The sequence below is a fragment of the Glossina fuscipes genome, unplaced genomic scaffold, assembly GCF_014805625.2.
Source record: "Glossina fuscipes isolate IAEA_lab_2018 unplaced genomic scaffold, Yale_Gfus_2 0, whole genome shotgun sequence".
NCBI lineage: Eukaryota > Metazoa > Arthropoda > Insecta > Diptera > Glossinidae > Glossina > Glossina fuscipes.
This window is the reverse complement of record NW_023998414.1, coordinates 21619143-21635778: the sequence shown is the minus strand read 5'-3', so window position 1 is coordinate 21635778 and position 16636 is coordinate 21619143. Positions and strand designations below refer to the sequence as shown.

Sequence of the window (16636 nt, the reverse complement as noted above, 5' to 3'; positions counted from 1 at the left end):
ATCGATTCAGAATTAGAATAATAAAAAATGGGTCCACCTCTAGTCTGCCTACTATATAAACTCTTACCACAAGTTCTGTACAAAATACTTCGAGAAATTTCGAATAGAGAACTTTTTTTGGGTGCTCTTAGATGTGTTTTCAATAGCAATAATATTAAAACTTACGATTTTCATATTGAATTTTATTAAATTATTCGTAATCCCCAAAAATATGCAACACAAACGAACTCAACCGCAAAGCAATGTAGTTAAGTAGCTAGAAGGCTAAAATGGCGGCATACACGAGTTCAATCCTCAGACCAGTAGATAATAATTCAATTACAATCTATATGAGATCGTAACTGTAGTCAAACATACAGCCTGTACTCGATCGATTATTTAAGCCCAAGGCCTTGACTCCACTTCCCGCTAGTGCCTCTCTTCCTTTTTCCTTTTTTCTGACCATCAACGTAAGTACACGGTTTGGTAATTTATTTTGAATGCATTGTTGAAAACATATAAAATATACTCGCTATCAGTTTGTGATTTTGAATACCTCACCTCGTACCACCACGTGAAGCGAATACAAATTTATTTTAACTAAAAGAAATCAAACAAAAGATCTCGTTTCAAATGTATTTTTAGCAAAATCTCAAGTGAATATAATAGACTTAGAGATAGCATAAAAAATTTGAAACAGTGCCCCCTTGCAGTTCCTTAATTTCTTTAAATCAATTTTATTATTTTTTTTATTTACAACTCTAAAATAAAATTCGATAACAAATTTTTTTTTTTTTTCTTTCCTATAGCTAATTGAACGGAAGGCCAACAACAAGAAAGTTTGACGCCTTTGCATTTTAACAGAGGTTTCCCCTGTTAAAATGTCATTTAGCAGAGGTTTCCACTACTTGTTTGCTATTTATCACAGCTGAATGGCGTTACCATTTAACGAGTTAACAGAGCTGCCATTTTTTGACTATCTTTCTTATTTATTACAAGCAACTCTGTGCTTTGCCTTTTAACAAAGAATTTAGCGATGGCTGTTTTTAATCTGATAATAAAAATTATGGCGGTCTACTTTTAGGCTAACTTGTAAAATTGAAGAAACTCAGAAATTTTATATGAAAACATATAATTGAACATTGAAAATTTTAATTATAATTTTTATGCGTAAAAAGATTCTTTAACGTACGTATTCACTCATCACCAACTTACAGTTGAGAGAATAATAAAAATTCAACCCAATAAATTATTTATTATCGCCGGCACTTTTAGCGAATTTGCCAGTGAATTAATTCATAATTCAAGTGCTTGGTATAATCATTATTATAATCATAGCCAACCGCTCTGTTTGTTCAACTTTGCTTTGTTTGATTGGGTAACAATGTTCGTTTCGAAAACTTTAATAACTTTTAGAATACTAGTCATACCAGTTATTAAAATTGCACGAGACTTTGTGAGAAATAAAAACACAGAGAATGTCGCATAGCGATCAAATCAGAAGCATTTTCGCGAATCGATCTAAGCTTGTCGATCCGTCTCGTTTTCTTGGATTAAACCAGAAAGGCGATATTTTTGAGATACTTCGATGAGAACGAACGCTGTTGAATATGTTACGGCTCGACTCACCTTCTCGACCGCTTCCCATATAATCCTTAATTTTGAAAAGTCGTTATATGAATAAGGAATGTAGAACGGTGTACGATATTTAATTATCACTTGTTTCACAGTGAGAGAATGCCCTTCATCTTTCCTTCATCTATCTGCTCTTCTGAAGATCTGAATGACGCTACCATAAACTCTTGGTAGATTTCATTCGCACAACGCTCTCCTTCAACACCTCCTTTGAACCATCAATGCTTTTCTCTCAGGCAGTGCTAGAGATACCCGTCATAAATCTTCTAGCAATAGACCACCCATAGTGCGGCACACAATGATGTCTAGCAATGATAACACTAACGAAAGCAATGGAATCGGAAAAGGGCATTCAAAAAGCCCTGTTGTTTTGAATAAAATCGGTAAACAGTCAATAGCAGAAAATGAAACAGTGCCTGCGGAGAGATTCAGAGTTAATGCGGATCATTTAGGTTGCGGGGACCAAAGCTTTCTACCAAGCAGATCTGAATCAATGGATCATACTCAAACAAACACATCGGAAAGATTTGTAGAGAGTGATCGCTGTGTAATAACAGAAGCACCACAAACGCATGCTAAACCATGGGACACTTTTACAGCAAGTGTAATGGAATCGGAAGCATCTCACGTAGAGAAACTGCATGGCAGAGAACGTCACAATTGTCGTAGAGGAAACAGATTGTGCAATTGTCTACCTTGCAGTCAAAATGCCATACGCAAAATTACGCCAATCGATGAGGAATCCGAACAAGATTTAATTGCAGACGACCAAAGTACAAATCATCAAAAATCTGATTCGGTATTGGACTGCTTAAGATTATGTTGGCTAAACGAAATCTATATACCGAAATATACCGAAATCTTTTACTCAACATCTCGTATCACGGTTCCAGGAAAATGTGAAGCATCTTCATCTCCTGTTGCAGCTGAAGAAAAACTAAGAAAAAAATTCAAAGACCAGGAAGTTCAAACGGTATCTTGGAGTCCGTTAAAGTCTTCCCAACACAAAAATGTGTTCTTGAAGTCATACGATATCGTAGTTAATAACAACGATAAAGGTAATAACCACTCATTGGGATGCATGCAGAGGAATAAAGGGCAATCAGAAAACCGTTCGAAATTTCATTATATCTATTGGTTGTTAAGGCCATTCCGTGGCAAATACAAAAAACCGAAGAATTCTTCAGCAATTTAGGCAATTGTGTATAAAACATACTTTGTAGGGTGGGCAAAACCACCCGAGACTTTGATTAATGGATTTGGCGTTAGACGTAACGAAACACAAACACAAACAGTATGGTCCTCTGTTTTGAGACTTTGTCGTTCAGCTACATTTTGATAAAGAGAGAGAATGTACTCTGTTTTGAATAAAAGAAAGAATAATAATAATAAAAATTCATACAATAAAAACCGAAAATTATATTAAGCTTGTCTTAAGACTATATGGGCAGGAAGCAAGGAAGTTATGTTAGCCTCAATAATCACAAACACTGTGATTCGTTTAGCCATATTCCATTCTCGATTTTCATTTCCTAATTTAAATACATCACCTGAAAGTCTATTGCATGTATTTTGATAGGCGACTTTTCCAGTTAACATAATTAAGAAATGAGAAACACCAGTGTACATAACGATTAAATTCGATGTTTTTGAACTTCTCTGACCTGAGTTATTCAGCGTACGCCGACGCTTGTCGGCGCATGGAGCGCTCAAAATTGCACTTACGACCTTCATTACTTTTGTTGTTTATTTGAAGAAATCTACTGCCAAAGTCCACCGAATAAGTTCAGAAGCTTATAGCGGTGCTGCTCCACCATTTCCCAATTATTCGTGCTCATTTAAATAATTGAAAATATAACGTGATAGTAACGTCATTGGCAAGTAACGGTCTGGAGGACCAAAAAAGAACGATTAAGGGCAATGGTTTGCGGGACTTGTTGGACGAAAACCTAACTTACACACTCAAAATCGACTGTTTCCAGGCGTTTACATGCGATGAGAAAGATCCAAAGCGAGGAAAAATATCTATCGTACAAATTGGTTGAAAACGCAATTTTGAACCGTTTCAATATAGCGACTTTACTGTTTGCAACGTAAAAGGAGAAAACTTTTCTTTGGCGTATTGTGGTTGGCGATGAAAAATGAGTCTACTACAACAAGCTCAAGTGTAAAAAGTAATGGGTTATTCCAGAAGAGTCATCCACATCAATACCGAGTTCGAATATTCAATCATAAAATTTTGCCGTGATTATGTTGAGATCAGCAAGATATAGTCTACTACGAGCTGCTGAATTAAATTGCTACAATCGACGTGCCTTGATACGTGAGAATGTATTCACTGCAATGCATTGCAGTCCATTATCCGATAGATCGCTTGCTAACAAAATTACGACTTCATGGCTTTATTGCTAAATATACGCAAATATTTCAATTTAACAATGCTCCGTTAAGAACTGATAAATTATCGCGACGCCATAGAAAACATTTAGACACCGCTTTAGATATGCATATTTTAAATGTAATATTTTGCAGCATAATAGCATAATAGAAACAATTGCAATATTAGCATTAGTATTAGTTATTTTGCTCGAATGTTCACTGTTACGTATCAACAATTTACAAAGAATATACTCACGTATTATGTAAATTAGCTAAATTGAAACATTATCCTAAATATAATGTTTGCCGATATTTTGCGAATCTTGCGAAAAATACATTAACATAAAGAAGAAACACTTTTGGAGTAAATGTTTTTTTTTTTTTGATGCCACCTTTTGAATTCAAAGCGAAATGTAAATCAAATGGAGAGAAACATAGCTACGGAAACATAGAAAGAAACACTATATTATATGGCAATTCTGAACGCAATACAGGTTTTTGACTTGACTAATTAACTTTCTTTAACTAAGGCAGTGCATAGAGGTGGAAACGACCGTCTACAAAAAAACACTATTTTTGTAAAGCTTTTTGTGTGCGTTTGTGTTGTAACACTAATACGATGTATTTTTTGTTGTTGTTCGTTTGTTCATCATAATTTTTTTACATATTACTGTTAATATTTTTATGATTATTATTATTATTATTAATGTTTGAAAACTTTTTTTTGGCGAAAAAATTAATAGATTAGAAGAAGCTATGCGTAAATTAATCGTTGATCGTTAATCGATAACGTATATTTCGTCGTATATTTCATTTTTAATTGTGGTTCGTGGCTCAGATTTTTAAAAAATTTAAGAACTTTTTTAATTTGAAATGGTTCGAGGTCTCGATATTTTCAAATTTTGAAAGTTTATTTAAATACAACCCAATAGCAATCTGCCAATCCCTCAAGTAATACTCGAAATAACTTATCTGTTTTATCATTTTCTCAATTATATTAATATTATTATAATTATTTTTGTTATGATTGTACATATATTAGGCGCGAAATAAGAGAAAGTGCATAGTAAACGAATGTCGTTACATACGCAATAAGTTCGTTGCTATAAGTCCGTTTTTTAAAATGCTGAAAGCTTAGGGAGAGAAAAGTTTTCCTTTTGCATTGTTCACATTATAGATTATTTTAAATAAGAAACTATTGCGCGATATATATAAAGTTAAAAAAGAGTTTGTACTACGCAACCAAATTCAAACGCTAGACAAATGACACTGCGTGAAATTACATCCCTGCACGAAATTTGATTTTCGCTGATATTAAGCAAAAGCAGGTTAAATGAATTTAGATTGAATTAATATAATTTAGGAATAACAGTGGGCGTTTATACACCTTACACATCAACTCTGTAACTGCAGCATTAAGCGGAAAACACAAGGCTTGCGTTCTGCGTGGCTCACGAGCTGTCAAAACATAATTCATTGTTTATATATAAATGTAGATGATGAACACATAGCTTGCGTTGCCTTATGCGTCCGCGTGAACGCAAAATATTGTCAGCTTTAACATGTGTTTAACAAGTGCAGTATGACTTTAAAATGATTATTTAAAGTTTTATTAAAAAAAAAAAAAAAAAACAGAAAGAACTATACTAAAATATATTGGTATCTATACACTGAAAAAATAAAAATTGTTTCACTTTATTGTAATTGTATTTTGCTTCAAAAAGAGTCATTTTTGAAAGATATTTTCCGCTTTAATGTTAACGAACTCCGTTTACATAATTTTGCTTTAGCAACGCACGCAGACTATGTGTTTAATTGATTTTGTACATGAATTGTGTGTAACGCTTTATGGTATTGCTGGCATTGTTATTGTAAAGTCTTGTTTCCTCTAGAGAAGATGCTTTCGCAAACTAAATTTCACTCTCAGAAAAGTCAAAAAGGGCACTTCAACACATCAGTAAAGCGAATTCAAAGAATTTTAAATAAGAACACATACAACGCACATTCGTACATACATAATACATATATTTAGCATATTTAAAAATATATTATCGCCCATAGATGTTATATTTTGAGCGTTAAGAAAAACGATCTACAAACACAGGCTTCATATACCCACCCACTAAACCCACTAAATCTATAAAAGTATATAAAATAGCTACGGTACTACGGATATTTCGTTAGTTGATTGCTGCACGGCATCTTTCCGTTATATCACCATTTAATCCATTTAATAAGGCTTTATAGCCTCTCTAAATTTTCTCAAAATTAAAATATATAATAAAATTAAAAAATTAAAATATATACTATACGTATAAAAATGATATTATATGAATTCAACCGTTTCATTCATTTTATTGTAATGATAAATAATAAAAATATTGGGAAAATTGACATTCGTCAGAGCAGAAAGTAATCAGAGTAGAGTACAATATAATGTTATAAACTTTTATTACATTCTTTTAAATGCATATAAGGCGTAGAAACGCGGTAGACAAGATAGAATTTGATGCTAATTCAAGAATACATGCATATACGTATACACTGTATCGAGTCAATGAAGCTCCCTTCTGAGTGTTGCAAACGTTTTGACACAGTTAATATGCCCCGCATCTCTAGCTAATGAAACTAACATGTTCGTGTTCGTGTTCGTGCTCCTACAGTCTCTCAGCGCGGTACAAGCACAATCGAATTTTTCTCTTTGATTTAGTTGTGAGTTGCAGTTGCGAGCTGTCAGTTACTTTGCCAAGAGTGAAGTTGAATTTGCTGTGTATTCGTATGAATGCCCTTTTTGAGTTGAGCCGAGACTAAAATTTACTTTGATGTGCGTGCATATGAACAAAATTCGTTTACAACATACATGTCCGAGTCCGTGAGTCGACGTTCAAAAATAACTTGTTCTGCTACGAAAACTCATACATAATCTCTCTATTTCTTCTCTCTTATTTTTCTTATTTGCTTTTGAACTTTTGAACGGTAAAGTTGTTGTTGCGTGAGCTTGTGCGATATAATATTCGTAAATAGATTTAAATAAATAAATAATTTTTGAAAGATAAAATACTATCCGATAAATTATAAATTTCGAACGGTAAAGATGCGTCTGATTTTTATCGCGAGAGCTAAGAATGGAAATTATTAACATGCAATAAATACTTTTACACATGATTAATTAATTTAAATATATTTAATATTAAACTTAGTGCATTTATTTCTACACTACGTTTTATGTTGAATGAAACGAAATGAATATAAGTGAGAAAGACAGACGATACAGACGATAGAGTTAAATATCTAGCGTTTTTGTGCGTTGTGTTGAAGTGTGAGCAAAGTGTGAGCGAGTGTGTGGCGCCTTTTCTTGTTTCTGCATGAATGTTAGTGAAATTAAAGGAAAAGCGAAAATTACGATACGATTTTGTAAACGAAAAGGCCCCCGAAGCCTCCGTATAGATATCTTAAAGAGAAAATAACAAAAATAAGAAAATGAGAGAAACGCATAAGCATAAATTTATGTGCATTTGTATGTATAAAAAATGTTTGTGTGACCAAATTTATATTTTATCAAAGTAAATTGTACAAAAAAGAAAAGCATTTATGTAAAAAAAAAAATATTATTAAAAAATCGAAATAATTACTTTCAATTCAAGTGCAAAGAAGTAAAGGGAAAAAGTCAATTGTTTTCACAGCGTTTACTGAAATATAAGTGTGTGTGTGTGTGTGTGTGTGTGTGTATGTGTATATACTCTTTAACGAGACGTGATTTTTCTTGTTTTCTTAATGTATTTCTTTGTTAGGTTTTTTTCTTTTTTTTTTGTTTGCTGCGTAGGTTTGTTAGAGGTTTGTTTCAAAAAAACTGAGTGAACATTAATATGCGTGAGCCGCGTAGTAATGGGAGAGAGAAAAAGAAAAAACAACAAAAAAGCAAAATGATGTCTACTCATTGAATAAACTGGCATACCTCTGCATTGTTGTTGCTATTGTTATTATTGTTTGTCGATTTTTTTTTTATTATTTTTTCTTACTTTTATTGTCTCTCAATTGACTTTACCTTATGTTATTTTGGTATCTCATTATTTCTGCTCTGCGTAGATATTAGACTTCTTTCTTACTGTTTTTATTGTTAAGCATTTATCCTCAATGAAATTTTTTAATACAATAATTCTCTTAAATTATTTACAAATATTTTTAAAATTTTCAAAGACATAAATAAGAAATGAAAAATTTTTGTAATTATTTTATTATTCTTATTTAGTTATTTATTTTGCTTGTTTTTTTTTTTTTTTTTTGATCGAAAATTTCAATCACGTCGCATCCGTAGGACGGATGGTACTTGGCTCCAAAGAAAAACGCAGATGTTTATTTGTAAATTTCACTAATAATTATGTTATATAATTCTAAATGGGATTTAACTTTAGCGATATCGTACATTGTACAAATGGCGCTCTGCTATTATAGATTTGTATCCATATGTAGTTTTCTGCCGGGACTGCGTACACTCTTAGCAAAGACCGAAATGATCTGTGACAAGTACTAAGCTTCGGTTAATATCTTAAAAAAAGTTAATGGTTCAGTATTGAGGTATTTGCAAACTATATTTGTCGATCGGTTAAAGCCGGCACTTTTCGGCTTTTGATATGAACGGAAAAAAAATAAATTCTTCCCTTCTTTCCACGTTTAGAATAAAATTTAACTTCTTAAAGGGCACCACTTACAACTAAGATGCCGTAGTTCAAACGTTTAATGGACGCGCAATAGATTTGTAAAATAAAAATCTTTTCAGGGTCATGGTAGCTTATTAATTTTTCTATCCTGTCCTACCTAAGACCCATAGAGATGATAAATTTTCTTTTCTAAAGCGAAAGGGCTATATAAAGGCTTCCACCTCTCTCTCTCTCTCTCTCTCTCTCTCTCTTTCAATTATGGTCATCGAGATTTGTGAAATTTTTCTTCGGCGCAAGTTATATCAACACTTCGAAGTGACTCTGGCCAGTTATTCATTCTTATTTCATCTAGTCCGTTGGTTACCGTATTTTTCGGACTTATAAGATGCAACTTTTTACCTAGAAAAATGGACTCAATTTTTGGATGCGCCTTATGATCCATAGATAACATTAAAATATTTTTTCAATAAAACTTGTAAGTGTACGAAAACAATAGTTCAGATGAAAGTAATAGGAACGCGTGCCATTCACGAGACGAGTGATAATACCGGGAGTGAAGATGAACTGAATATTTCTGGTACGAGTTATGTTAACAATAAATCAAAGTTTTGATCCGACAGTATTTTCCTGAAAATCATCTCATGAATTTATAGTGCGTCTTATCGTCCGATACGTCGTTGATGACTAAACCTAATATACGAACGTTCTCTAGATCGATTATATCTTCTATCCATAAAATTGGCAGCTTTACGCTATACTGGAAGTTGAGGAATGACTACAAGTAAATGTCGATCGCCGTGAAAATTGTTCTGTCAATCAACTGAAAATGTGTTGGAATAATTAGGGAATAAGAAAAAAATTGGAAACTCTTGCTTTTCATTAAAACGATCAATGTATTCTTTCAAAAAATAAAAAATAAATACATAAAAAAAAACCAGTATCAAAAAACTTGATTTATTTGATTTATAGAAAAAAAAAAAATAATAATAATAATAATAACAACAACAACAATGATCTTTTGTAGATATTTTCTTCGTTTGCGATCGCGTTTTCCTTAGGAATAATAATTAGGTAGAGATTTACCAAAAAAAAAAAAAACAAAAAAAAAAACAACCCCAAAAATAATAAAAAAAATAAAAAAAATAATAAACTGTAAAAAACTGAAAAAAAAAAAAAAATTAATCTTCATCAATTGGAAGCGCTACACCATGAATAATTTTTTTATATTAATGCAGAGTTGCCAACACTTATCGAATTAGCTATTAAAAAGCCAAATTAATATATTAAAATCAATTTAATTATTGCATTTTTTATTCGTTTAACCTTCATTTAATGAAAGCTCTTGGAACGCACTCGTTTATTGGACGTTGAATACTCTTTTCTACGCATACTTTTCAAACATCAACAAGTAAAGGGTTTTCCAAGATTTACGGAAGATTTATATTAAATAAAAATAGACTTATTTGTTTTTAATTTCAATTTTTTTTGTTTTTTTCAATGAATCATAATGTATATAGGAGAGGGTTGTGTGTGTGGAATAGCATATCGAGCAAATGGCTATGGGTAGCTTTGCTGGCACCTGCACACTCTCGCATAACCACTTTGCAGCATTCAATCTTCTCCCTTAATGCATGGGTTGGAGGCTAGTTGACATGATTTGGACTTTAAATAACATTATTAAAAGAAATTCAGTGTTTTTAAATCACATGATCTAGCGGGCAAATTGTAATCACTGAAACAAGAAAAGAGAGTACACGGCCAGGGAATGTTTTATGCTTTTATTATTCTCAAAATATTATTCTCCCGTCTAATGCTCTAAATATTTATTCCGTGCTTCCATTAATCCTGGCCAGCAACTTCTACAGGTAAAAATAATAAAGTAATTTAAAGTATCAATGTACACAACGATGAAATTGAATGATTTTGACCTTTCGCTACGCAAAATAAAAATTTTCCGTTTAATACTATTACGTTATTCAGTGTATGCAGGCGCTAATGATGGAACGTTCAAAAGTACGTTCTTGAAAGGCCCCGCAAAAAATGTAAGAATTGTCCAAAGTGAATTTACTACGACGATTCCAAGTGCAAAGAGTCATGGGTTACTTCACGAGAGCCATCAAAATCGACACCGAAACAGATAGCAATAAAGTTTTTGTGTGCACATGGGAATCAGCATAGTGTAGTATATTACGAGCTTTTAAAAATGAATGAAATTTTTACTGTTGACGTACACTGACATTGATTAAACAAATTGAACGACATATTGTTGCAAAAAAAGGCCAACAAGAGCAATTAACAGATGCAAAGTCGTGATCTTGCTCCGCTCGGTCACACGTGGCAAAAGCTGTCAAGGGTACACGTGTTTCAACTCGAATGGGAAGTTCTGGCGCGACGAGCGTACTCACTAGACATAGCGCTTTCTAATTACCTCTTGTTCAGATCGATGCTGATCGATGCAAAGTTGAAGATGTGTGAAAATAGTTACATAATTGTACCACTGCCAAATCAATATAAGTTCTTTCGGCACGGTATCGGCATGTTGCCAGAAAGATGCAAAAAAGTTGTTGAAAATGGTAGAAAACACATTGCTTAATATACATTTTATTCATTTTTCTCAATAAATGCCGTTCCTAAGTGAAAAAAAATGGCCAAAATTAATGCAAGCATCTATTATTATCCCTAAACTGCTACCTATGGAGCAGTTTTCTTTTTTTATTGCCAACTCTTTATCGCACAATTGGCGGCAAACTGCAAACTTGAATAAATTTTGGGATACCATATGTATTCTCTGTTCACAGCAATGATGTCGTCGACCTATGTAATATAAAAATTAGTTGCTATTGCATTACCCTCTCAAGAAATATGATTTGCCCTTGCAATCTATTTTTACAGCGCAACCTTTTTTACTTTCAGAAGTTTAAAGGGGACGTACATATTTCATGGTCCACATGAAAAAATTAATAAGGCAAAGCAAAATCCTTCAATGTGTTATTGCAAGAATTGGTTTACGTGGAATTCTTGGAAGTAATTTTGAACAGTGTCATCGCATCTAAAAACATTGTGCAGGCCACCTTTTACAATCTCTGTGACAAGGAACTGAAAAATACATTTCGTACCTATTTTTTGTTTGTCCCTTTATGTACATCTACAACCTTGACGGACTTGATCATGTTTGTTTGTTGAGAAAAAGGAAAACTTTTTATTAAAAATCCGTTCAATTCAAAAATGATTTCGAAAATTTATATTTATACAGACATCTCGACGCAGTTCGTAATGCTTGAAGTGTTGCTTTCGATTATGCTAATAATGCTTGAGCTATTAAATGTTGTAAGAAAGCATTATTTGAGCTTACAAGGGGAACAGTTTAACAATTAATTGTTTACTAAATATCGTTGTGTTTTAAGTTAATTGTCACATTTGCTATATGCATCGCTTGCAAGTAACTGTTGCAATGAATTTCAGAAGCTCATAAACTACACCCACCGGCGCCACCTTCAAACGTAGAACTTTGTCGGACAATGTTGATAATGCATGGCCGCGGAATAGGCTTATATTGTTTTAAATTTGAGGCCATAAGTGAAAACATTTTTTGATATAGTTAACCATTGGCACCGTTTAAGGGTTCCTGATCGAAATCACAACCAATGTTGTCATCCATGTTGTCATCTATTTCGTCAAGCTACTCCTTCCATCACATTATTATGCGATTGAAAAGTGTTGTCTTCTTAACCATTGCCTGGTCTCGTATCTTCATCTAATCAGCGTACTCCTCTGCCTGTTATTCTACTTCGAAGGTTGGGTGTCTTAAATTGTCTTAATTAAAAGACTAGCTCTTGTATCTACATATTCTACTCAATTATTACTCAGTCGATAGCAAAATCCATTTGGATGATACTGAGGTAATTTTAATTTGAGTTTTAGTGTTTTTGCTTGATTGGTAGTACAGTCAGTCCTAAAATCATTCATAAAGTTTTTCAGTTGCAACTGCTCTCTTTTTTTTATTCAAATATATATTACAGAGTCACTTAATAATTGATCACGCAACAGTAATGCGATGCTTAAAGGCTTACATTTAAATTTTCTAAATCAATAATAAATGTCATAAATATATAATTTGATGTTTAAGTCATAGAGAAATAAATGTTTTCTACGCGCTTATAAGTAAGGTAATCACGCGACTCAGACACGAGCCCGGGGACCTTTTCAATTTAAATAATATATAGTATATAGTTTGCCAAAGCTTACCACATAAGTATTCCAATAATTTAAATTTCTTTATCACGAAATTCGTTCTTTCATTGAGCCTCTTATCAATTATCTCATTATTAGTAAGAAAATTAGACAATAAATGTACAATATATATAGAGGGATTTATATGTAAGCATAGATGCTGTTACTAGGCGTAATTGACTTTGCTGTCAACGCAAAACTTTCTATGATTGGAGAAATTTGCAAAATTTAAGTACTCTTAAGTGAAAGTTAAACTTTGTATAGAAAATATATCGAAAATTTATTTTCTTTACCCAGGACAGGTCAGTATGCTCTTAACATGAGCGACATGGATATAAACTTAATATGCTTTGATAACCAAGAAAATGTGGTGATACATGAGTTTATTGATATATATATTGATATATATATATATATATATATGTATTTTATCCCAAGCACAACTTTGAAAACATATAAACACTTTAAGGAGGTCTACCATCCAGACAATTATCAACGGGATAAACCGGGGCAGATGCAAGGATGATCGTCATAGTCCCTTGTAAAACTTTTGACAAAAGCATGCCTTAAACCAATGCTGAACCAAAACTTGCGTGTATTATTACCAAACTGCGCTTGATCAATGGATGTGATCGCTTTAAACTCTAAGAGCTATGCTTTGCGAAAACCAATAATCAAGTCCAAGAAAACTTGAAGAAATGGTAATTTGTTAGTGTTCTTGGGGCACTTGGCTTACATAAAATCTTCTTCAAAATACTTTGTCACGTTATCTTGACTAAATGATATTGAAAAGTGTTGGCAACTCAGGCTTACACAGCCTGAATATAAATATGAAATGCAACTCCCGCTCGCTCTTTCTCTCGCTTTTACTCTCCCCTTCCCACTATCACTCTATCTCTCTCTCTCTCTCTCTCTCTTTTTTTTTCATATTTCCTTTTCACCCGCGCATGCCGTAACAAAACAAGTTTTGAGTATGTTTTGATTATTTATTTATGTTTATAACTTAATATCACTTTCAAGCTTAATCCGTGGCTTTAGTTAATTAAAATGAACGTACAGCGCGTTAATGAATGTGTAACATAAATAACAAAGTAATGTAAAAAAAAAAAAAAAAAAAAAAAAAAAAAACAAAGTAAATAAAAAGTAAATAAATTAATACAATTTTATTCAATTAATTTTATTTTATTTATCATCTAGAAAAGTTGATTTAAGAAAGAAAAAAAAAAAAAAAATTGATATTATAATAAAAAATGATAACATATCACTAAAGCAATTAAATTACATTTAATAAACATTTTATGTAAAAGAACGCATTTCTCAAAAAAATGTCCAATTCAACGACCAATTTTCTATTAAACACTTAAAATCTTCCTCGAAAAAATTACGCACAATTTTTCTTTTTTTTTTTTTTTATTTAATGAAAAAATTTCCGTAACTCCTCTTTACAAAAGGAAAGAAAGGGAAATATAAAATAGTATAAGATAATAATTAAAGTCATTGAAATTAGAGATTTTAAATTTAATAACCAGGCGCAATCACAACAACGAAATGTATGCATTTCGGAATTTCAACCCCACCACCAAAACCAATAAGAACAACATTACCGCCGACAATACAATCCAATATTCCTCCATGGTACCCTCGTCTACAACATCGGCTATACGGATACCACACTTTAAGCAAAGTCTACGAAAGCAACGTTATCTACTCTTTGGATTAATATTAATACAGTTTTTATGTTTACAGGTGAGTGATAATTCAATACATCTGCATATGCATACCTACATATAAACATGTACTTGCATATATATATATATATATATATATATATATATATATATTTATCTTATAAGCCCCATTGAGAGAGTTTCTCCTATATGTTTATTACCATGTGATGGTCAGATAAATTCTTTAGTGTTAACGTCTGCGCCTGGCGTGACGCCTTAATCAGACGATTAGGGTACACCCCAACCTTGCAAGACAATACTGCAGGAGAGAGGGTCTAGTCCAAGAGTAAAGTGCCAGAAATGAAAGTTTGAGTACGGTAGAGACCTGTATTTAATGCCCCGCAATTAGGTAGACCACAGTCACCACGAGCACTCCACGAAAGACTGCACCCAAGCAGTCCGGCTTGTGTACGCCCACTTCCCCCAAAGCATCTCGCATGGTATATACAAGTGCAAGCTATAGCCCGAGGGATCCTGGTAGGCACTAATACTTAAGCCCGTGTTGAACGAGGCAGCGACCCCTACCCGCCTAAGTAGGTGCGTGTGATATTGAGTGAGCGGGCAACCTGACCTCTCGGATCCATAATTTTATTATGAAAATCCTTTCGGATTCGGATTATCCATAGTTCCTGGGAAGCCACCAAACTACTTTCCCCGTCCGTATTATTGTGCAAGGAACACATATCAGCCCAGCATACGCCAGACACCTAATCACACTCCGAAATCTTTAGCTTTCTCCATAATTATATGGTTATATCCTGGGGTTACACTGAAGCTGACTACCCGGTGAGGAAGTCTGCGAGTGGACGACCTCTGACACTCTCAATGACTCTCCAAGGAAAGAAGCCCCGTTGCCGGGGTAATCAACGTGATGGTCAGTGAAAAAAGATCTGTGGCATGAGCATAGATTGGATAGAGAATTGAGTCCGGGTTTTTCGACTTGATCGTCGAACATCTTGTCTACTTGACTATCTGATAGCTACGCACAAATGGACAAAGATTTTCATATTTTCAAAAATTTATAATCGAATACTGCATGCGTCCTCCCGACGCCGCGTGAATTTTTATTTACAGTTAAAACCACAGAAAAACGCTTTCCGTAAATAAGGTCCACCTCTTTATACTCTGATATACACTGAACGATATTTAGTGAACAACTGAAACTTATATCAATATCTAGGTTATCTAGGTTAAATGACGACGTCAGATATGTTTTATGAAGCAGTTTCAGCGGAACGACTTTATTTCTATAAAATTAAAGCAAACTTCAATCCCTAATACCTAATATCCATATCATTTTACCTCGTGCCTCCTCTAATTTGAAATATTCTATATCGTAACGCAGTAAAACGAAAAGTGCCGTCTTAACGCATCAATTTGCTAATAATTGTGGCTTCAATTGACGTCGTTATTGCAATTGTAACTGTGTGTTGTTTGTAATATTTGACAATCATTGAGTGAGTTGAGCCTAAATGCGATTTTAACGCATTTTGCAATTGTTAAGCAATTAAAACCAAATAAGAACAAATAAACGACCAATTACAGAACTGAATGAACATGTATGTACCGAAGCCAAATGCACAGGGTTTCTTAAAGTTTTTGTCTACAGCATACGAGCGTGCATTTAAATATTAGATGCTTCTACGTAATCGGTCAGCCAAGAGTAGTCAGATATCGTTTTGACATGCATACAAAAACAAGTAGATGAAGAAGAAGGTAAGAGTGTGAAGATAGATTCGAATTTAGATAGCAATGGCATTAACAGACCTTTGTTAAATAGTTGACATTGGTTAAGGCAAATAATTAAGGGTTAAAATCCGATTTTCGCCAAAAAAAAAGAATCGCATAAACATAAATACGAATTTTAGTAGCACAGACATTTACCAGCCACCTTCACAGAGGTCGGCAAAAGCCGAGCTCTCTCTTTTGTAGATCACGTAAAAAATCGATGATAAAATTATGCATACAATTCAATATCGTTCAACATGGCGCATAGAACTTTTTATTATGTGGAGAATACAATGTAAA

At 33.2% G+C, this 16636-nt stretch overlaps 1 protein-coding gene across 3 annotated transcripts in view; it reads left to right on the top strand.

Moving 5' to 3' along the window:
• The first annotated feature begins 14161 nt into the window (after positions 1 to 14161).
• The window catches only part of LOC119640734 (tyrosine-protein phosphatase 10D), a 131219-nt gene continuing 128744 nt past the window's right edge, over positions 14162 to 16636 (top strand). For all 3 annotated transcript variants that reach the window (XM_038038958.1, XM_038038951.1, XM_038038942.1), the window contains exon 1: positions 14162 to 14627. In XM_038038958.1, the coding sequence (XP_037894886.1) occupies positions 14430 to 14627 (198 nt within the window). In that variant the 5' untranslated portion in view covers positions 14162 to 14429. The remainder of the gene's footprint in view (positions 14628 to 16636) is intronic.